The following is a 19,020-nucleotide window of genomic DNA, read 5'->3' as shown; positions in this document are numbered from 1 at the left end:
GGCTACAGTTATGCCTCTTATTTTGTCTCCACGCATTGGCGGTCATCTGTTGGATAACTTCTTGCATCGGCCCAACTGTGCGAGTATCCGTGCAGTGCCACTTCAAGAGGGGCGTCCTTCTATTCTGCTTCATAATGAACCAGTTTCAGTTTCACTAGTTACAATGAATTTAAGAAATATTGACGCTATAGTGACTCGGGTAGGGCAGCGATTGTCTGATACATATGAACCTCGTGAACCACAGGACTGAAAGGGAGGCATGCGCACCTGGCTTCGAAAATTCCTCCACTATGCAGATCCCAATGGAATAGCATAGCAAGATTAATTCGTTCTATTAATACCTAAGCTTTAACTTATGATTGATTTCACCCAAGAGTTAGTAGTGCTGCAGAAGAGTCCGCCAGCTGTTCTTGTAGACCTGGTCTCCTGTGAGGGGACGGGTCGTACGACAGGCAGCTGGATGCATACTAGTGAAGAAATGTAATAAACCAGATATCCAATGCCACAATTAGAAATGGAAGTCCCTGCTAGGCTAGCTTTTTTTGTGTCTTGGGATGCCTCCGGCACAGGCGATATAAAGGAGCTTATCCTAGTGTACTACACTGGGGATAGCTCAGTGGAGTTGCGAAGCATCCAGAGCAGCACTGGAAACTTGAAACGCGTAACAGTTCCTCGAAGTGTAGCTCAGTCTCTCTATCCGGGAGCTCAACTTGTCCTGTTTTCACGGCACATTCGCATCGAGGATGCAGCCAACGAGCAGACGGCTTCTTTCCTCGAACGTTCCATGGAACCGGCCTTGTGCATATGGCGTGCAGATGACATCCATACGTTCGCATACACCCTGCAAAGCTTCTTAGACTCTGGCCTCATCCTGACCCAGTGCAGACAGCTTGTACTCGATGGGTCGTTTGGGGAATTCCTTAAGGATCATACTCCCCAAGTAGTAATGCAAGGTGACTCCTCCGTTTTTTCCTCATCGGCCATTGCTGCCTTCCTTGTAAGAGGAACTGACGCAGCCCATAAGTACGCGTGATTCCTTGTTGTGCACATTTCATCTGACACAGGCTGCCAGCATCCCGTCCCTCTAACAGCCTACATCGGAGTCAATATAGTAACTTGCCTCGCTGTTGCTGTTTGCCTGTACTTTTCACTCTAGGGTATGCTCCTTGACAGACACAGGCAAGGGATTGCTAGTAACCTCAGCAGGGACGCCGTCAGAGGCTGTGGAGCAGTTAGCTGCGGAGTTGTGTGGGAAAGCAACTGAGAGGCCTGACGCTGCTCCTGCTACTGCAACTACTGCTGATGGGGCTGTCACCTGCTGCATTATAAAACCCCACGCGTTGCAGCAGACAGGCACTGTCCTTGGAGAGCTCAGCAGCAGCGGCCTCTCTATCCGCAACATGCAGAGCTTCCGTCTTACAAGCATCGCGGCTAGAGAATTTCTAGAGATATACAACACTGTACTTAAGGAATATCCAAAGGTACGGAAAAAGCCTCGTTCCAGCTTGCCCCATTCATTGCAATGTGGGGACCAATGGTCAAACAAGAAACGTGCTGCTACTGGCGCTGCGTCGACTGCTGCTGCTGCCGCTTCTGGCCACGCTCCCTGCTGCAGATAGTGGAAGAGATGACAAACGGAACTGTGCTGGCTATACAGCTGGAGGGACCCGAAGCAGTCGCCCGCCTTCGGCGCCTAGCAGGCACGCACGCGTAGCTGTCATTCCTGTCAAGAATCACACATGCTCAGCAGCAGCAGGCGTTGCAGAAACCGTGCTGTGTGTCACTGCTTGAAGCAGCAATGCTTGTGATCGCCGCAAATGGAGCAGGAATAGAAGCCACCAGAGCAGCAGCACCATTAAAAGTGGCGGCAGTAGAATGCATAGCAGCAATAGCTGAGATCAAACCACTCAGCATACGTCTCGTAACGTGGCGGTCCATCGCAGCCGCAAAAAATCTCAACATGGGGTACAGCATTTCCTCTGGAAACATTGACGCTGTTTGGTGCACATACAGCTGATTGTGTCTGTATGCGTGTAGGGCCTTACGATCCCGAGCTGTGCCGTTGCCTATATCCGTCGACGCTGCGGGCCAAGCTGGGGAAAGACATTCCACGGAACGCAATTCACTGTACTGACCTCGCTGAAGACGGGGTCCTCGAGTGTTCCTACTTTTTCCAGCTTATGCCCCCCCACAACCATCGCACCCCGCACACAAGCGAGGTCAACTCCAACAACTTCACCCCTGTCGTCAGCAAGCCCTGAAACGTGGTACTGAACGCGCTGAGCCTGCATCAATGGAAGCTTCGTACGTGATGGATGGCATGCATATGCAGAAAAAGCGCGCTGGACATGCATGTTGTAGCCCTTTGCGTGTGCAACCCGAACCACAAGCCGCTGCAGAGCGTCTTTGACTGCAGGGGTCACCGCACTACCTCAGAGCCTCTGTGGGCCAATGTGGGCACCGCAAGGTACGCATGAGCCAACAGCTACACCATGAAGCTTTTGCCACATCCGCAGGAGTGTTTTTGGTTGGGATTGTTGAATATGAAGCCCGTCTGCACGTCTTCATCTACAAAGTCAACTTGGGTCCCTATAAGCAGCATCACAGCATCCGCAGCCACGCGGATCTCCACGCCCTCGACTACGACCACCTCATCTTCTCCCCAGTTTTTACGCCTGTGACCGGATAACCCCAAAGGACCAGACGCATGGGAAGGCGTTGCAGAAGCTTCCGTTGCTGAACCATCGTGAGGGCGAGGCTGCCGCTCTGTGCATAGAGTCACGTCATACGCCATCCCGCTGCATCCCTGCCGTTGAAGACTAATGCGAATGCCTGTGGCCTTGAGAGAAGGCTCCCCATCTAGTTGCTCCTTCTGCAAGGCGTCGTTGTACTCCTTAATCAACTCCTTTATGTGCTGCACTGCTGCTGGAGTCGCAGAGACCAGCGGTGGTCGCCCGTCAGCGGCAGCACCTGCAGCAGGAAAAGCACAATCTCCACGTGCACCACGCACAGCTGTTGAACCAGCTCCGTCCCAAGCACGAGGCGCGCACGTGTCATTAAATTCAGACGATATGCTGCCTCCGCTGCTGTTGGGGCTGATTCTAGGCGACTCAGCCTTGGTGCGTGGTGAATCTGCAGCCGCAACTGTGCATTGGATGTGTCTCTTTTGACGGTCGCCGAGGCTTGAGCCTTGTTGCACCCATGACTTATTATGCTGAGAAGCCACGAAGCAACAAGCAGCAGAAGGAGATTGGGGAACGATAGTCCAGATGCCCCGTATGGCTCTGGTGTTCAAGCGACAGCAGCACCTTAAGTGGGAAGGTCCCTGTACGCTATTCGTTTGGGTACAGCGGTCCACGTGCTGCTCGAATAACCTATTTGACTCCTTTGCACAGGCTTTTGGGTTTTCTGCTGCTGTTAGTGCAATCCGATCCCTTGGGCTTCCTTCCATTCGCCCGTCGAGGCCCGATGCCAAGGCCCCTCTCGCATCCCCTACAGAGACCCCATCCACTCCTGGTGAGCCCCGAAACTGCACAGGACCCCCGCAATGGGTGAACGTGATCGTGGACAAGCGCCCAAAGCCACGTCTAGCGAGCATCTTTGGCAGACACCGCAACGCACGCACGCCCCACGGTTCCACAGAAACAGGTCCTGTGGGTGGATGCCTTCTGGTCTAGGATATTAAACATACACGTGCACCTAAAGTTGGTATTCGAACGTTAGGCGGTTGCGAATGGTCTTTCTCCCCTTGGGGTGAACATATCAACGAAGACAGCAAAATGTACATTGTTTGCGGCTGCTACCAACGGCAAATACTCGAATTTTGCATGGCAGCAGCAGGGTCATGCTGCCGCTGCAAAAGAGGCAGCAACTGGCGATTCTTCGGGCCAGAAGCAGCCGTAGCAGCTGCTGCTGCACGCGCGGCTTTCTAAACAAGGGGGCAGCGGATGCAGCAGCAAAGGGTCGTGAATGTACTAAGAGTGCTGTGATTATGCGGAGAGCGGCAAGGTGGTGCTACAATATGTAAATGCAGAAACTCCGAGAAGTGGAATCGCAGGTTTTCGCACTTCAAGCCATTAGAAGGCGGTGTCTAAAACCAATGCATGCCCCGAGGCCTGTAGAGGAAGGGGGTTCCTTTGCGGTCAATTACAGACAGACGAGCAGCGTATGAGCCCAATTAGATGATTAAGTGGACAATAGAACACTTGGAAAAGAGAAAAACTTTCAATTCTGAAAAAAAAAAACAGCTAGAGATCAACGATTTTTTGTGATGAGGCGGCTGCTGTAGTGCACAGGCACTACAATGTGGTTCCGGTGTGATCTCTAGCAGCTTATTGATTGTAAAGAGAATAAATATTAAATAATTTTAGGATTAGGACATTAATAACTAGGAAAAGGAATTAATACTGCTAAACGTTCTAAGAGTTGGGAACCGTAGATAGAGTCATAGTTTAGTAGGATTACCCAGCCAGTCACCCATATCGGCGGTGTAAGCAATGCTTAGTCACTACCTGGGTACCAGTTAGGACTTTTAGAGGTCTAAATGGAAAGGAAATAGTATTACTATTTTATAGAAGAATAATGCCAGTGAATAGGACATTTATGTGGATAGCAGTGTGTCGTTGTTGCTGATATCTCCCCGTCGTCATAGGTCGGGCAGACCCCCAGTGAAGACCGGGCTCAGCTCCGAACCCAGAGCTTTAATTGTTCTGGGAACTTCCCTTGTTTACAATAGAGGCTTGAGTATGTTTTTGAACTTCGAATCGTATTAACTTCTGGTAATATGGGTAGTTAGAGGATGTAGATGGGAAGCCAATCGCTATGTGTAACCCACGGTGGCCGTCTACCGTGGCGACGTATGACCCCCTAATAGGCCTGAGGCCTCTATGATGCTAGATCTACGGATTGCGTGTCAAAATAACATTAGGTTCCTGTTATTCCCGGGGGAAATCCCTAAATTACGGAACTGCCTCCCCACTCGTCCGCCACGAGTGGCTCTCCCAGGCTTGGTCCCCGTAGTACCTGGACAACATTATAGGGGCACTCCCTCCAACTCTTTCTCCTCCGATGACCAAGACCTTCAACGGCTTTGCGATCGGGCTCAGGCTCACATCCTGAAGGCAAAATGGCGTCAAAAATACTACGCGGACGCTCGACGTCGCCCCGTGAAGTACAAGGTTGGAGATCGTGTGTGGATCAGCAGCAAGCACCTACCCGCCTAAAAAAAATGTGCTAAATTTGAACCACGGTGTCGGGGTCCCTTCCCATTCCTTGAGCGGTTCGGAGAGGTGGCTTACCTTATTGGCTTTCCCCGAACTTATTCAGGGCATAACGTTTTTCATGTATCCCAATTGGTTCCACATCGCCAAAGACCTGCAGCACAAGTTCCACAGGATGCACCGACAGGGTGGCCACCAGTCCGGGCTGCGGCAGGAAATCCGACGGACCAATTCCTCGTCGATTATATTACGGATCAACGCGGCTCTGGGGCTTCAGCTCGCTGTCTGGTCAAGTGGCGTGGCGCCCCAGAAGAACGGGCCACGTGGAAGCAGGCACACCATCTCCTAGATTTTCGCGGTGTTTTCCGCCTAGATTTGCAGGTTGAGTTTGCGTTTAGCAGCTCCCTGTAGCTTCACAACCGTTGCATCGCAGCCCAGCATCAAAGCAAGTTGGTCCCATGGCATGAAAAGAAGGCTGCAGATCAGTACAATCGGAAGCTCATATGTTGGATAAACTCATTTTCTGATGGACGTTTGAACACAGTCCTCCTGTGGCAGTTCCCAAGTATGCGGGACCTCCTGGGTATCTGTGGCATGTGGGGTCGCACGTACATGATTGCAGAGCAGCATCTCCATGATGTCTCAAGATGGACGTAGAGTTTCTGCGTGCCATTATACTTTGCAAGCACAAACACGTGGTTGCACCTGCCACAGAAACACGGGGCGCTGCATAGCTCGTTAAGCAGCGTTTTGGCCTCTTTTTGGGTCAACTGACAATACAATGGAGGTTCTCGATTAGGTTAATTCTTCCAGCTTTCTATCAGTTTAGAGGGTTGCTTGGGCGTTTCGTGCATGAAAGGTGCATAGTGTGCAACGAACTTCCTGTTACTGCTTTTGGTGTATCTGTTGCATCTGTAATGTTGATGAAACCACCATTCGCTTATTTTTGTCCGAAGTGAGGGTGTCTATAGCGGGAGATAAAATGTTGGCGTTGAACAGGAGCAGACAGAGCGGAAGCACCAGCAGCCGCTGCTGTTGGAGCAATGCACGGACCTCCACCAGCTGCAAAACGAAGGCCTGCCCGTAAATTAAACAGTGCTGAGCCCAGCTAGTAACAAGTGCAACAGTATCGCGAGCAACAGCAGCAGGAACGGCTTACGGGGTATTCACCATGGGCTCAGCAGGGTCGTCCACTGGATCATAAGAACAAACGAATCACAGTTGTCTTGGTAGCTCACATATGCCCTGTCGCCCTCCCAGCAGCAGGAGCCGGCACGGCTGTCTCGAGGTGCGCAGCAACAGAAACAGGTGCGGCAACAGAAGTGTTGGCGGAAGAACAACTCAATTCAGAGTCTATTCTTGCAGGACGGAAGGAACCAATGGAGCATAGCTTTACGGTAGCTCTAGCGCGCCTTCCGGCTTCCCGCGCTTCTGACGTGCTGACTACCGTCACTCCTGCATATGGTGCCGCTGCAAACGTTGCTGCTGAAGCTGCTACTGTCGAAGGAATGCAAACACATGGCTTACAGGAGGGGCAAGCGCAGGAGAAAACTGAATCCCCCCCGGGGCTCCCTTGAGGTTTCCATCTAGGCTAGACTTGTTCAAACAGTCGGCGTCTGTACTTGTATCTAGCAGAAAACATGTGACTTCTTCAACTGCGACTTCCCTGGACCATAGACCTTTTACACTGGAGAGAGATGCAATGACCTTAAAGCGCCTTCCTGCTCAAAACCCGGCGCATGTGCGGACACATGATATGATGCAGATATACGTACTCCACTGGTATCGAATTTTCGTCATCAAGCGTTTCTGTACGCTTCTGTTCTAGCGTTTACAATCCCAGTCGAAGTTAGTCTCCCACTCTGTTTCAGTGCCGTCATCTCATGCTCCTCCTGGGTTTAGTCAGCTACCTTCTGAACATTTCTTTGAGTTTTGCACCCCCTCGCAGTAGTACAACGGCCCACACTAGAGGCTAATAAGAGTCATAATGCGCAAAGCACCAATCCTTATGAGCAGTATAAGGAGGCACATGTATCTTACTTCATGATTTTAGATGCTGTTACAAGTGCCTCTAGCAATGAAAGAAGCTGCTTCCACATTTTAAGGCCCAAGGGTGTCTGCTCTAACAAACTGCCTGACGCGCTAGAGCAGCGGGCCATACAGGTTTGTCAACCCCGAACACAGGCCTTTTCCAAAGCTTTCCGACCCATATAAGCTGTCATCCGTACGTGTTTGCCGACAAACGAATACACTTCGTCAATCCCAACCCCACCAACGACGCACCATTCTAGAACAACCACTTGTTCGCAAGCGGAGGCTGCTAAGGGCATGGGCGATGTGTAGAAGAAGGGCCATGCATGATACTTCTATTAACACAAAGGATTCCCTTGTGTGCCCCAGATGTGGGAATTAGATGTATGATGCCCCTACCCGAAGTGACGTTGTCGGACCCACAACGGTCTACAGAGTTTTCCCTATACCGACTGACAAAGGGAGGCAATTGCCAACTCCAAATTTTAGGATGAGAACCTCCATATAATACAATCGGCCAATGTTAGAGTCACTTCTCGAAATGGCATTGCCGCTGCCGACGGTGCGTCCCGTTGATGCTCACCCCTTTCGTGGCCTCACTGGTCTGAAAGCGTTCACAACTAGCCCTGAAGGTATTATTGTGGTTTACCGCTTAATAGTTCAAAGTGACGCAATTTTTTCCTCCAACACCAAGCATTGAGCAACACCTGTACCTACTGCCCTCAGGCTTCCTTCTGGCCCCCCAGTCTGGGAGAAGAGCCCGCGTGGGAATTCTCGACTGTCATTTTAGCTACCTATGTATCATCATCTTCGGGCACACTTGGCCTGAGGAGCTTCAGAACTTCTAGTTTTGTGGTTATTGATGTTAGTGTTCACGTTCTTGGCCTTAATCCACCTGCGTGTGCATATATCACCGTCGATAGCGTACACCCTGTCTAGGGGCACCCATCTGGCACTTCTACAAGGCTCTGCCCTTCGACGTTTACCGTCGATCACTTTTGAGCAACGACGAAGTCAAGGGACATTTCCCTTCAGTCATTCGGATCTACTGGGGACCTTGGCCTGTGGTTTGCGGCATAGCGCCCCTGACTGTCAACCATACAGAGAAATGACGGCTAAGGGGACAAAGGAGTTGGTTACAGCGTCCAAAGTCGACGCAGAAGAGGAGAGGGCAGGTCCGGGTGATGCAGGAACAAAGAGAAGGTTGGAGGGTCCGTGTTTGCGTGCTGGGCCCCGAGTGAACAGCTACAGCTGCTGCAACTTCCAATTCACCTCTCTCAATTTGGAGGGATAGTCTCAACAGAAGCTCGCCTTGTCAACGTCCGCTTACTTCGCAGGTGACATAATAAAGACGGAGGAGAAGGACACCCACGGTCAGCCGCCGTCAGTAGAATCCAAGAGCAGCAGCGTCGTTGCCACAGGAAGGACATTCGCAACAGGAGACGAGGAAGAGGCGACTGAGGAGCCTGGATCCACTAAGGATTCACCTGTCGCAAAAAAGCGACGAGTAGCCGCCAAGGCCCGCGCCAAGGCCTCTGCTGGGAAGAAGAATGTAACTGCCACAACTGCGCCACCAACTACTACTCTTAAAGCAGACGAGGAGTTTACTGCATTGGCGACATTGGCGGCCAAGAGTCGCAAGTTCGTAGGTGCCCACATCTCAGCAGCAGGTGGCGTTCACAATGCTCTTATCAGCTGTTTCAATGTGAAAGGTAGGCTGTACACTTCCAGCTGTTCATCCTCCCTAGTTTAACCGAACAATTTTTTCCTCCCCCATGTAGCTTACTATCACCTCGCTGAATGTTACCGCGAGTATGCCACTCCGCTTGCTCTGCACTGGATATTGCTCAAATGTCGGAGAGCCGTTGCTGTTTGGGGTTTAGAGTGCGAGAATTTTATTTGTGGGGCGAATGAAACAGGGCAGGCTTTCGCGCTATTTCTTAAATGCCAGCGAAAATGGGTGTCACCTCCACTGGTATGCCCGAGCACACCTTGGCCCTACCGATCTCATACAAGGGTTGGAGCCGTTCCTTGGTGCGAACGCAAAGAGAAGGGGTTGAATACGTTCCTTTTGGGGGGATTGTGTGGAATCGGCTCAGGCGTTGACGGCGATTACTGGCTTTAAAGAAAGATGTGACCAGCTGGAATTGGACAAGGCCATGCAAGTCCTGCCTCATGGTAGCTACCTCATCAATGTGGCCAACCCAGGTGAGAGGGCCGGTTGGTGTAGGGGATCGCACTTGGCGTTCCTATCTTGAGGACGACAGCCAGTGCGAGGGGGGATTGTAACTCGCTTTCAGCTAGCTCAGCAATTTCCCCTCAAGAAACGGGAGGGGCTCTTTATTTTAGAGGTCATTATTTAAGACAAAAAGAGAATGCCGTTAGTGCGGTCTTTCGTGTTTGCTTTGCTCTGGTGGACAGACAAGACAAAACAGGAGAATGCGTATAAAGCCTTTCTCGATGACTTGCAGCGGTGCGAAACGCTGGGCATTAAGCTCTACAATATCCACCCAGGTCCGTTAGGATTGTGAAGCCATGGAGTCATTAGGTGTGATTCAGTTCAAGTGTACATTGAAGGGACCAACTGGCGTGAATTTTCTAGACACACAGGTTAACCAGTTGAACTAGGGGATAAGGCATTGCTGCGTGTAAAGATGGTGAATTGCATATTATGTTTGCGACGCATTGCTGGTGCCTACAGGTTCTACTGTGGGTGACTGCAGCAAGGAGGAGGGAATCCGTAACATCGCTGTAAGCTTTCCCTCTGATTGCCTGGATGGCTGATGCAGCACAGCGAAATAAGCCGAATGTACGTTTTCGATAATCAAAGTTTTTGGGGTTTCCTGCGCCTGCTGCTGGCTGCAGGCAGCAGTCAATAGGGCACACAAGGACACGAAGTTCGTAGTAGTTGTGCTGGAGAACATGGCTGGCCAGAAGAATGTCATCGGTAGCAAATTCGAAGACCTCCGCGACATCATCGATCTGGTTGAGGACAAAGATAGAGTGCGTTCTAACAAAAACTTCAGTCCTCATATTCGGCTAAAGCTCATTTAACAGTGGAGTAGACATATAACAAAGCATTTCCTCAGGCTAGTGGCGCTCCGTTTAGACGCACTCAGTGGGTGTTTACGGCATGCTGTCTTGTTTTAGGTGGGCGTCTGTCTCGATACGTGTCATCTCTTCGCGGCAGGTGCGCCACAAGCGCCGGTGATACGTATAGGGCCCCACTGATGCACTAAAAATTCATTCGGGCGATTAAATGAGGGTCTTATTTTTTACGTATCAAGCGGAAGTCGGGTGGAGTGTAAACACAACCTGGGTGTGTTTGTGTAGGATACGACATTCGCACTGCGGAGAAGTTCGAAAAGGTGATGGAGGACTTCGACTCCATTGTTGGTTATAAGTTCCTAAAGGGAATGCACTTAAATGACTCCAAGTCAGAACTAAGCTCAGGATTGGACAGGTAGGGAACAATGTTCGTATCCACTTGGTAAAGAAAGAATTGAACCCTCTGATGTTACTGGGCGTTTTTCCATAGTTCGGTGTGTCAAGTCGGACAGACCTGGTCCTAATATAATCCCATGCAGAGCATGCATTCGTCACGGTATTTACAGGTTCATGCTTAGCTAAATGACCGTCAATGAGCTGCATGGGTCTGGGGTACATATGCATTTGTTCTGCGTATTTCTGTTTGTGAGCTGCACCCTCTGCACCGCCCGCCAGGGCATCTAAACCCCCTGACGGTTCCGCACTACCCTCTAAGTGTAGCGGCGTTGCGGTATTGTAGGCACGAGCTGCTTGGGAAAGGCCACTTGGGTCTGGAACCGTTCAGGTATATCATGAGACACCCATGGCGATTCAAAGACATGCCTCTAGTCCTCGAGACCCCGGACCCTACCGAAGGCAGCATATGGAAGAAAGAAATAAAACAGATGTACAGCTTCCTAGATGAGAAAGAAGAATAATTAATGATACCTAGCTCATTGCGATGGGGTCCAGAACAGCTGCCGCGTGCGCCCTCTCTGTTGACCCCGCTGCGTCATTTCTTACTGAATACGCTCTCCAAATACTTTCCACTCGTTCTAACCTAGCGGCTCTTCTCCTGTTCTCTTGAGCTGACGTGACTCGCCGGCAAAACCCAGCATGCAAACGAGTGTTCGCAAGGAACCCGTCGGCTCCATGTGCACAGACACTACGTAGACGAGGCTCTCGAACAAGCCACAACTCTTTGGAGTACTAAAGGCTATTGTCTACTTCACGTGTGCAGCCTTATAGCAGGAACTGCCCTACTGGTAACTCCTCGTGATGAAGTAACTCTGATCTAAGCAGCTACTCCGTATTCAACCCTTAGTATATAACACTCATGTCGACAGCACGTATACAGTAATAAGTCTAGACTATTAACAGTCCCATCCGACCGCATAAGGTTAACTATCTTTTGAAACCCCGCGTGGCCGCGGCAGCTACTGCTGTCCTTGGCCGTTGCGCCGGAGCGAGCATGCTAGCGTGCATGCAAGTATTCCTCCAGCGACAGGCGAAGACGAGCGGTTCAGCCTTCACAATGCAGCAACGGCCTCTGCCGCTGCTGCCATTAACTCTCAGGCTGAGGGGGAGACAACGCACTGACGAGCGATGACGTCCAACTCCTTCTGACCCAGCTTCGTCAACCGTCTGCCACTGAAAAAAAAAGAAACGCAATCTCACAGAGGGCCCACACTGCGGATTACGCCCCCAGAAATAAAGCACGACGTTAACGCCAGCAGCACCGAGCTGTGGGGGGTGCGCCAACCCAAGTATCGTGGTGGACGCTCACTTGTCTGGGCGAGACTCCACAAGCCCCATGGCCTCAAACTGCTGGAGAATGTAACGGATGATCTTCCCACTAGCCTGCGCAAAGAATCACGAAAAGGGAGACGTGGGTGTACCATGCATCCTGGCAATACTGTTTGGGCTGGAGCCATAAGCTGGGAGGGCGCTACATTCCACCTGCACCATGCACAGCTACCACTGCCTTCCAAACGTGACACACCTTGCTGGTGTGTCCTGGAATGCATTTCTTGCCATTCTTGCAGGAGAAGACCTTTCTGAATGCGCCCACGCCGCAGTTCGGGCGGAGGTAGAGATGCCGCAGTATGGCCGCCGCACGCTTGAAGATCCAGTCAGGGTCCTGTGGCGCCAGGGTCTTGCCCTGCAGAAAAACGAACGCAAACAACACCACAACTAAAAACAGCTGCACCTGCTGCAAACGTCAAAGTCAGTGCAGCCTTTAGTTGAACAGTGCCGCGCAGGGTGGAGGAAGCACTTTACAGAGTTTGGGTGTGTACATTCCCCATGAGTGACGGGAGACCTACATATCCTGTTTTCACCAAATCTGCCCACATGGGGACCTGGAACTTTCCTCGCTTCTTAAGATGGTTTGCATAGGCCTGGATGAAGGATTGGGCCACAACGTCCTTTACCGTGTACACGGGGGAGGGCCCGAGCCGGTATTCCTCGAGAAATGCGTCCATCTGCAACATACAAAACAACAAGTTACCCCATTTGCATACCTAACAACAACACTGAAAAGCGAACCACCAACACGCCGTCAAACATAGCTGCTCGTGCCTTCCCCTCGATCCCCACTGTTGGCGATACTCTCATAACAACCTTAGCACACACGAATGCCGCCAGGCATACAACAACAACGTCCAACAAAGGATCCCCAATAAACCAGCAGTCTCAAAACCCGCATGTGTTCTCTCTTCCAAAACCAGAGGACCGAGTCCCCATCGCATGTAGCTGGAAGCCAGCTTCTGCAGTTCGTCCCCAAGAAACGCAGGAAAGACTATGGACACAACAGAGAGCAGATGATTTAGAGCAGCATCCAGTACAACCCGAACTATCTGTGAGAAGGCTTGCGGCGGCCAACGCCCAAGCGCATCGGTGGGAGGAGTACCGGCCGCCGTTGGTTACTCTATGTGAACCGCTCTTAGTCCTAAATTCATCCTCTATACCATTTGAAACCAAGAAATGGTGAAAAAACAAGGATACAGGAAACCCCACGATGCCGCTGCTGCCAGCCCGCCGCGTCGCCGTGCTGCCGCTGCCACGGGAAGGGGAGGTGAGTGTTCCTCACTTTGCGCAAAGACTTCCGGTCTCCACCAGATATATTATGAACCGCAAAACACGAGAAAACAGGCGTTTTTAGAGGGCTTGTTGGTTCTTCGCGAAGCGCACGTGGGCTGGGGTACTCCTACACCCGGGGCCGCCCCCCACAGGCCACTTGCAGCCCCAGGGCGGCAGCATGCGACCATGCACAGAAGGGCCAAAGCGCTTATTTCAGTTATAGGGGGCACTCTCATTCCCATATCAATAAGAGTGTTTTAAATATAGTTTTATTTATTGGAGCTAAAATTAACAGGCGTTCTATTGTTTCGCCTCCCCTTCCGTATAAAGCCCCAACGGGCCTAGTCAGCGCTGGCTGGGCGCTTGAGCGCCACAGGTCGACGAAGGTTGGCTATGGTCCTGGATGCAAGCTGTAATGTTTTCTTTCTTTTGGAGACCTTCTCTGGCCCGGATGACATTTTCTGCAGCCGTGAGATCACCTTGGCTCTGAGGACACCCCTACTGACACAAAAAGCCTCGTAATCGCGGAAGGGGAACTGACACGACGTCTTCCCCGTCCACGTCCAAGTGTCTGCCGAGTACATACACCACTTCTGTGACTCGTTTTTGCCTTTTTTCGCTCAACAAAGAGCCTGTGGGAAGGGTAGCTGCTGTGCACGGCTCATTGATGGAGACAACCTGCAACCACGAGGGAAGGGAGGGGTTCGTAGTGTGTATTTGCAGGTAGTAGCTTGGGGACGCTCCTCCAGCTTCAAGCTAATTAACGTTTTTGAGTTATTTAGTGTATTCTCTCTCGGAGCCGCCAGTCGACGTGCTACTTTAAAGCGCAGCCGCCAGGAGACCAGACCAGACCAGTGGTCCGCCTGGTACACACCCGAAAGGATGCCAAGCTCACGTCACCAAGAAGTCAGGCCAATACACGGTGCCTTGGCTAGTGGGATGCGGAATTTGCTTAGCAGTGGAGCATCTGTTAGGTCTGCACGCGGCAACCGTCGGGTCTCACACACAGCGTCCACAAGAGGGCCTCCACAGCAGACCGGCCTCAACAGCATGAGCAACGCTAACTCAACTCACCAGACAGCTCGGCCTGTCGCGGATGAGCAGAGAGGTGGTGAGGCAGGCGGGTCTTTGGCCTCTGCTGATGCACCAAACTCCTTCTGGAGACACCAAAGTCAAGAGACACTCTTCCGCCCACCCAAGGTTCCATTCCCTCCCCCCAGCACCGTTACTGTGGGCGCTGTTTGGTCCTGGCAAATGGGGGAGGGTCTGTGGATCCCCTTTGATTTGCAAGTCCTGCAACTTCTGGAGAGCCTATGGCTGCACTTACAGGACGAACAGCAGCAGGATGAGCTACCAGGCACACTCCAGGCGTCTCTGGAGAGAACACAGGATCCACAGCAGCACCAGGAGCAACAGCAGGAACGAGAGCAACCTCAGGAGGGGGAGCAGGGACAAGATATCGCTCAGGACCGAAGAGGCGATGATGAACAGGAAGCGGAATACCCGACGGGAGAGACAGCCCCACAAGCTCTTGCCCGATACAAGCTGTACGTACACCTTGTGCCGTGGAATTATTGCCTTGACCTGCACACGGTGACACAGAAGAACCTATCGACCCACAGAGTACGGCCTATCCGCAGGACGTTCGAAACGGTGGGCTTGTGGTTTGCCCGTGGCCCAGATGGATACGCAGAGAGGTGCGTCCACCACTGACACAGATGCCACACAACTTGGTCCTGTAGCCTGTGTTTCTGTAGTGCATCTCCAGGGAGAAGAAAACTGAGCGAGACGTGTGTTGCTACTAAGCGCAGTTGAGAGTGGCGGAAGGAAAGAGAGGATAGCAGACATTTCGCACTATGCAGGTGGTGTCCTCCGCAAGCTAACGAGGTGTTAGGAGGTGCCATTATGCTTATCTACAAGCGTTGCATATTTGTCTTCGTATATGCATGCATTGGTTTACTTCCTTCATGCTTATTCACTTATTATTTCCTCGATCGATTCGTATGAAGACGGGATTTGCAGGTTTGCGCCAGAGTTGGAGGTCCACTTGGAAAACCTCTGGCAAGAGTCGCGGGATGGAAGGAGGTCTCCCGGGCCACTGGTTATTGCCTGGCAAGATCCTAGAACGGACAGTGTACACTACACGGACGTACGAGCAATGAAGGACTCGACTGGCAACGGCAGCCACAGAGATGTAGGCTGTGCTGCCTGGCTGCTGCGAAGTTCGTTCTTCTGTTACCTGAAGCGGTTTGGGGGGTTTCAGCGCCGCAGTAGACGCACATAGAATATGTTTTGACTTGCATTCTTGGGAGGTTTTGGGCGTGTGAACAGATCATGCGCATGGAGCTCGTCTGCGTGCCCCAGAACGGTTCACTAACAACTATTGACTGTACCGCAGCGGAGGATTCCGTTCCTACCTTGCCTTCTCTTGAGGTAGGTAGCGAAGAGTCAGGAGAGGCTTTCTGTAGGGGGCACAAGGAGTGGTTTGGTCCAGATGATTTCCGGGCCGCTCTCAATGCTGTACGCGCAGACGGTAAGGGTGAATCCATAAAAGCCTCATATACAGCAGTCGATAACTCAGGGGTCCTCATTATGTAATTACTTACCGCCGCCTATAAGGTTCCCTGCACAATTGTCAGCACCTTCCCACCAAAGCTGTCTTTTTGTAGGAACAAGTAAAAACGCATTGTAGTACGGATTAGAGATGTGCCTCTTATCGACCTGGCGTTCGGGGCTGTAACCTGTTTTTTTTGCAGAAATGCCCGAAGATGTTTGCGCCATCTGCCTCGAGACATTTGTGAATGGAGACGGCGGAGACTCGGAGGGGCTTGAGCAGGAGTTACAGCAAAACGCCGACGCAAATGCCCACAGCAGAAGCATCACCAGGAGCGTCAGCAGAAATGTAATCAACAACAGCAACGGGTACAGCAGTCATAGTAACAGCAGCAGCGGTAAAACAAGCAGCGGCAGCGGTGCCAGCAGCGGCAGCGGTGCCAGCAGCGGCGGCAGCAGCAACGTCGGAGGCGGTAGTAGCAGCAGCGAGGGCTTTAACATACAGAGACGCTCGTTTAGTGCCTGTACCTCAGAAGGCTGCAGCGAAATTGTGCCGTCTGAGGTCGTCGACTGCGAAGACAACAGCCCCTCAAAGTCAAACTTGATAGACAACAGCAGCAGTAGCAACCATGAAGTTGTGAGGCTACGCAAATGCCCACATCACTTTCACTCCGACTGTATTCGCATGTACATGAAGAAGTGCACCAGGGGAGGGTTATTCTGCCCTACCTGCAATGTGCTGCAGCTCCCGGGAAACGGCCCATCACCGCCAGGTAGAATACACGTCTTGTTGTTGGGCTCGCTGTAACCGCCTGAGTTGTTCGCAATTCTGCTTTTGCTGGTGCAGTGCAGTAGCCGCGCTTGTCGCTATTCATTTCTGTGTGTCATCGCAGGGAAGATGTCTTGGAGGATCTCCCGGCACTCTTTGCTAGCGGGACACCCGACAGAAGGTGGGTGGGAGGCGGGACACCTAGGTGCCTTCGTAGCTTTTGAGATCTTTGTTGCTGCTGCTTTCAGTAGATTTGGTACTAGTGTGGGTGGTGTTGCTGCTGGTCGTACAGCAGATGGTCTGTGCGGTGTAGAGCGTGCTCACTACAGGAACCATCATTATAGACTACGTGGTTGAGGGGGGCATTCAGACGGAGAGGCATGCCCATCCCAACACTCCATTCACAGGCACTCGACGACAGGCGTTCTTGCCGGACTGTTTGCTAGGCCGGCAACTGTTGCGATTGCTTATACGCGCGTTTGTTAAGGTATAACATTTCCCTGCGGGATCACCGCTGTTGTTGGACTGGATGACAAACCACTATATATTGTTTTGCGGTGCCTCTCGTTTGAGCTGCCGATGCTGCGGCTGCTTGTGTGTTTCTTCAGGGCCACACGTTCACTGTGGGGAACAGCGTGACTTCGGGACAATCCAACGTTGTGATCTGGAACGGAATTCACCACAAGACAAGCGTTTCTGGAGGTAGGCGCTCAGGTATTGGCCTCCGTCTCTCCTGCTGTCAGATGAATCGGGTGCTCTCTTCTGTGCTGCGTGGATCCGATTGGCCATCCAGTGTCGCACTTGCATGCCTGTTCTCCCCTCTTTCAAGCTCCGCGCTAAGGAAGGTGGCGCGGGCATCAGTCATATACCCAACCGTGCTGCAACTCCTAAAATCCGCCCCTCTATTTTATGTGGCGCAGGGCTGTTGTGCTATGGTTACCCTGATGACACTTTTTTGCTGCGACTCGCTGAAGAGCTCAGGGAGCGAGGGTTCCCCCTAGAGCAACCGCAGGAAGGGTAGGGGATCCAGCCCGACGGCTTGCACTGATGCACTTGCGCAGGATATGCACAGTACTTCTGAGCTCCAGCAGCGGTGCACTGGGCTCGACCTGGGTGTGGCTTTGGTTGTGTCTTTGCGTCTGCTGTTGCAGCGCCGCACAACTGGAGAGGACAAGGGGCCTGGAATAGGAGCTCTATTTTGGTGCTTGTTCTTTTTTTTGGCGATGCATAGAAATGCATAGGCATAAAGCCTTGTGGAACTCAATATATGAATGCAGAGAGGAACAAAAGAAGAGAAATCGCCGCGCGCTGAAGCACGATGCTGAGTGCCAGGCTGGTTCCTCTCCTGCGTGGGGCCTTGTGTACCGGCCCTATTCCCAACACACAAAGACATGATACAGTTTCCTGTTCTCTGGAAAACATCGATACAGTGATTCATGTCAAGGCAACCGCAACCTGGCAGAGCAGACGTTTTTATGTGGCTTGTGGGGAGAGTGCGAATAGCCTCTTGTGACAACTGGATGGCTCGTTCGCAACCTTTATAGGACACCTTGCCCATGCCAACATGCAAATCAGGTTCTGCGCATGCCTATGGCCATGCTCAGCCGTTGTGACACGTTTACTCCCATATGGACGAAATCTTGGCGTTTTCATCTATAAATGCGAGCAGAGGAACGAGCACAGTTAAGGCACTGTTGCGGGGCTCCGACGGTTCAGCAAGGTAACCAAGACATGAGACGAAGACCGCCTATTGCCATGGTGGCTTTGGGGCCGCAAGCTAACCCTTTAATGCCTCGCCGTTTGTGTTCGCACTCAATAGAACCCGAGGCCCGTGGGTGGGGGTTCCCCTGGCATTGCAAGTGCGGTTGTAGGGGCGCTGACACAGTAGAGACTCGGGGCACCGACACAGCAGAGACTCAGGGCGGCGTACCTGGCACATGCTACGGAGTCTAAATGCGGTTTGTTCGTTATTGTACGGAGATTTGACTGTCAGGTTGTCGGCACACGAGCCGAGTACGGGTAGGGGAGGGGTAGCACACGAGATACACACAAATGTGCGTTACAATACATGTGTGGATTGCAGAAAACTTCAGATGTTGGTTCAGTACGGGCAATACCCCCAAATGGCGCTTTACAAGCACCCACGGGAGCTTGTGTTCGTGTGTTCGTCGCTGCACAGCACATACAAACAAGTGACACCGAAAGGGTCGAATTCGTGGACGGTATGGTTACTTATTGGCTTATTAAAAAGGCAAAGGTGATACGTTCGGTGGTTCTCAGCTGTACAAACAACTAAGAGAGCAACAAACAATAGATGACGGCGCATCCCGCCCGTGGGAC

The 19,020-nt window shown here is 51.9% G+C and overlaps 4 protein-coding genes across 4 annotated transcripts; 2 read left to right on the top strand and 2 right to left on the bottom strand.

Annotated features, from left to right (window-relative positions):
• Nucleotides 1-2,485: 2,485 nt before the first annotated feature.
• Nucleotides 2,486-3,598, bottom strand: EMWEY_00002460 (iron-sulfur cluster assembly accessory protein, putative; the record flags this gene model as incomplete). The annotated part of the gene is made up of 1 exon (XM_013477355.1): nucleotides 2,486-3,598. One exon carries the CDS (start codon nucleotides 3,596-3,598, stop codon nucleotides 2,486-2,488), a length of 1,113 nt encoding a protein of 370 aa, XP_013332809.1.
• A 4,760-nt stretch (nucleotides 3,599-8,358) lies between these two features.
• EMWEY_00002450 (endonuclease V, putative) lies at nucleotides 8,359-11,215 on the top strand (the record flags this gene model as incomplete). Its single annotated transcript, XM_013477354.1, has 10 exons — nucleotides 8,359-8,425; nucleotides 8,588-8,962; nucleotides 9,170-9,225; nucleotides 9,350-9,458; nucleotides 9,672-9,764; nucleotides 9,952-10,001; nucleotides 10,116-10,253; nucleotides 10,401-10,440; nucleotides 10,584-10,713; nucleotides 11,038-11,215. The coding sequence occupies 10 exons, from the start codon at nucleotides 8,359-8,361 to the stop codon at nucleotides 11,213-11,215; spliced, it is 1,236 nt and encodes a 411-aa protein (XP_013332808.1).
• Nucleotides 11,216-11,848: 633 nt separating this feature from the next.
• EMWEY_00002440 (40S ribosomal protein S19, putative) lies at nucleotides 11,849-13,816 on the bottom strand (the record flags this gene model as incomplete). The annotated part of the gene is made up of 6 exons (XM_013477353.1): nucleotides 11,849-11,927; nucleotides 12,064-12,137; nucleotides 12,280-12,438; nucleotides 12,602-12,760; nucleotides 13,369-13,485; nucleotides 13,796-13,816. 6 exons carry the CDS (start codon nucleotides 13,814-13,816, stop codon nucleotides 11,849-11,851), a joined length of 609 nt encoding a protein of 202 aa, XP_013332807.1.
• Nucleotides 13,817-14,240: 424 nt separating this feature from the next.
• On the top strand, nucleotides 14,241-17,868 carry EMWEY_00002430 (zinc finger (C3HC4 RING finger) protein, putative; the record flags this gene model as incomplete). Its single annotated transcript, XM_013477352.1, has 9 exons — nucleotides 14,241-15,055; nucleotides 15,381-15,507; nucleotides 15,690-15,891; nucleotides 16,115-16,548; nucleotides 16,759-16,861; nucleotides 17,010-17,167; nucleotides 17,289-17,382; nucleotides 17,601-17,697; nucleotides 17,832-17,868. 9 exons carry the CDS (start codon nucleotides 14,241-14,243, stop codon nucleotides 17,866-17,868), a joined length of 2,067 nt encoding a protein of 688 aa, XP_013332806.1.
• Between the last annotated feature and the right edge of the window lie 1,152 nt (nucleotides 17,869-19,020).

Source organism: Eimeria maxima, genomic scaffold (genome assembly GCF_000499605.1).
Source record: "Eimeria maxima Weybridge genomic scaffold, Emw_scaff12, whole genome shotgun sequence".
Classification (NCBI taxonomy): domain Eukaryota; phylum Apicomplexa; class Conoidasida; order Eucoccidiorida; family Eimeriidae; genus Eimeria; species Eimeria maxima.
This window is presented reverse-complemented; position numbering and strand designations above follow the sequence as displayed.